Raw genomic sequence first — 3,419 nt, forward strand, 5'->3', positions numbered from 1 at the left:
AATGGAATTGTTTAGTATCACTACTTTTTTGGTGTAAACAATTGTGTATAGTGGATGTAGATGATTGTAGATCTAATAGGAAATCTATAAGTTTGATAAGGGGGCTGTAATTTCTGAAGGTGGCCAGCATATCCTAATGCTGAAGAATACCAATTTGCTAAATGTTCAAAAAAAAAGGATAAATACAGCCCAGGTCCCACACTATTATTGCCCCGGAGTTTGTAGAGAAGAATGCTTCCTTACCCGCAGTATTTTTCACAGAGGGTCCCATTTGCGATACAGGGACACTCTTTTCCACAAGGTGCTTGACAATTACACGGACTATACTGAGGACAAAGCTGATCCTTCCTCACAGATATTCGTTTCCTAAGTGCATGATATCCAGTTGATTTCCCTGTGTATTTTAAGGCCCGAGCTCTACCTCTTCTACGTAAGAATCTAGATCTTCTCCGTGGTTGATTACCCTGAAATTGAATACAAAACAGGATCAACCTAAGCGGGGGTAACAACAATATTACTACCGTTCCACAAGAACGCAAAGCAACATGCTGATGAACAAAGTCAGTATACTAACCATGATTGTATGACCGTCACTTTTGAAAGAGCCTTCCAACATTCCATTCACCCCCTCACTTACTAGTAATAGCTTATTCTCAGAATTGTTCATATACTGGAACACCTCCCAACAAGTTTTTAAACCATTCAGCAGATTTCGGGCAATCATACAGCTGCATGACAAATAAGGTGCAAGTCAAGTAAAGAATCCCAGCCATGAAAAAAATACCAGCCTAGCATTCATATGTCCAGGAAGAGCATTTATTTTTAAAAAAGTCTAGGAGGAGCATTGACAAGTAAAACAGGAACTGAATGTACACACAATCATCAATGAGGAAAATTATGCAAGTTCTAGTTTGCCTATTGAGAACTAGCATGAATTTGATTAAAAAGCTAGCACAACAATTTCTTTATAGACAAAAGTTGGGCAGTATTCAATTTAAGAAACAAGGTATACACAAGTCAAAGAACTGACAGGAACAGGAGTTAGATTAAATTGCAAAGAATAATTTGAAGTTAACCGACCTGCTCTGACCAAACATTTCCAGACCTTTTTCAAAGAGAGCCTTTTCAAGTGGTCTCCATGGTTTGTCACCATCTATTTCTTGTCTGCAGTTATTCTCATGAATCTCATCTACAAAATCATTCTTCCTCAATGCGTCGTCATAATTCATCACATGTTTTTCGCTGGCAGCCTCTTTATATTGGCAACTGAAGCCCTCCCCTTGCAAAGAATTTTTAATGGCCAAAACTGGAGAGCCTTCCCTCCTAGACCTTCTACCACTATCAGATTGTCGGCTTTTTTGTGAAGATGAACCAACATTTTTGACATTCTTATGTGAATTAGACTTGATATTCAAGTCTATAGACACCGGAGACTCCACAGCCGTTATTTCTATATGCTGCTTTTTGGCAGCAACTAGAGCATCTTCAGCTATTCTCTTCCATTTTGTTTTTGTGCTCCCCCCTTTACTATCAGATTTTTTGTTAGATGGAGAAGCAGAACGGTGAACAGTAAGGATGTCACCTAACAGCCTAATCTCTGAATCGCTGTTTTCAGAGATATTCTTTGCATTCGATGAAACACTTCTGCTTTGGCAAGACTTTGATCTCCATGATAGCTGCTTCCTACCAGGCACCTGAGCATTGTTAGCAATTTCAGATGGTCGGACACTGTTTTCTCCATGATTAGCAAACTGAGGAGAGGTCAGTCCAGCTTTTCTTTCCTTCGTGATGGCCTGAAATTAGTACAAGAGCTCAGATGGTTCGTAGGTATTGTTGCTATAGAAGGAGTAAAGAACAGGTACATACCCCTATTAAGAAACGATAGTTGTTTAAAAAGCAAAAGATTCAAGTCGGGGCTAAATTTATGCCAACAAAAATTACATAAAAGAAGAGGAGCAAAATACCAGGCGATAGCAATTTGGACAACAGGGCTCCTTATCCACGTCGGGAGAGTACCATGGCAATTGTTTTTCAGCCTTATGAATGTACGCAGTAAAAAAGAACTCTAAGAATCCATTTTGAATGCACAAAGTTAGATACTAAATCATTGGTTAAATGGCGATTCACATACCGCGAAAATCAGATCCTGTGAACATCCATGTGATTTACAATCAAAAACCTGCAAGTGAGGGAAAAACGAGAAAAAAGAAAGAAAACTATATTCAGAAGGAAAAGTATAAAGCAGAAAACCAGCCAAGTAAAACAACAGATAGATACATACAAGGCATCGACGACAAAATAGGCTGTCAAAAGAATCTAGAGCAGCATTAAGATCTTTGTCAAGAAATAAATTTAGAGTCCCTTGGATGTTCTCATTCTTTGAGGAGCATTCCTTTTTGTCCTTAACAAGATCTTCATATCTTGCCTGTATAAGATAGACATTTGATGGTGATTTATCTCTGTAAATCCAGAAAAAATCAAACAGGAAACAGCTGGACCAGAGTTTGCTCTGTGGCCAGTTTAATTCCATAATGAGAGCTTAATAACAAAGTGCAACTAATCTCTAAGGCACGTGTGTACCTTGAGTTCACTGGGTTTTCTAGACAAGAACTTCCCTAGCAATTCTAACACTCTGTCAGACAAGCCAACTTGTTGGATAGTTGAACTGCAAAAAGGTAAACAACGATAGATCATCTTAGCCACATATTGGATTAGATAGAACCTTATATGAAGTGCAAGAGAAAGTTCTAACCAGTTTAAAAAAAAAACATTTAGCAGATAATCCAACAAGAAATAGCAGACCATAGTAAAAATCCTATGAGCCATGCTCCTAGCTCAATACCATGTGAACTCTTTCCGTATGGCATGCTATATTCGAGATTATTAAAAATTTTAACATATTTCATATGTACAAGTTGAGACCACCTGAAATGAGTTTCAAAGGGAATCTTTGTGAAAGAAATCAAGTTTTCAAAAGAAAGCTTCCGCTTAATTAATTGATCAAAGAGATGGATGGCACAGCAGTTAAAAGAAAAGGCTAAAACAGAAGAGATCTGTATTTGACATCAACTGAACTATGATTTATATTATAGTTAGGAGACAGTGTAAAAACTGAAAAATGTAGGTGAGCTCATAGTTCTAGGTAAATAATAGGCAACACTACTACTAAAGAGAGACATGAATAGCAAATAATGTATACACATTTAAGACTACCATAACATATCTAGTAGGGAATATTCTCTATCATGGTAGTTGATCTAATTGTCATGAAGTAGTGTTTATGATCGACCAAAGGCAAAAAATTTTGCTGTTCTAGAAAACATGACACCATTGTTTCATGTGGAAAGAAGTTCATTGATGATGCTACTACAGTAGAAAAAAGTAAAAATATAGGAGGGCACAATTGAATCCTATGTTGC

At 37.3% G+C, this 3,419-nt stretch overlaps 1 protein-coding gene across 1 annotated transcript; it reads right to left on the reverse strand.

Annotated features, from left to right (window-relative positions):
* Window positions 1-243: 243 nt before the first annotated feature.
* On the reverse strand, window positions 244-2,665 carry LOC107860272 (histone-lysine N-methyltransferase CLF; the record flags this gene model as incomplete). Its single annotated transcript, XM_047403091.1, is given in 7 exon segments — window positions 244-464; window positions 575-728; window positions 1,081-1,793; window positions 1,965-2,036; window positions 2,132-2,179; window positions 2,282-2,425; window positions 2,581-2,665. Coding segments are annotated over 7 exon segments (1,437 nt in total), but the record flags the coding sequence as incomplete, so codon positions are not given.
* Window positions 2,666-3,419: the final 754 nt, after the last annotated feature.

The sequence above is a fragment of the Capsicum annuum genome, unplaced genomic scaffold, assembly GCF_002878395.1.
Source record: "Capsicum annuum cultivar UCD-10X-F1 unplaced genomic scaffold, UCD10Xv1.1 ctg341, whole genome shotgun sequence".
Classification (NCBI taxonomy): domain Eukaryota; kingdom Viridiplantae; phylum Streptophyta; class Magnoliopsida; order Solanales; family Solanaceae; genus Capsicum; species Capsicum annuum.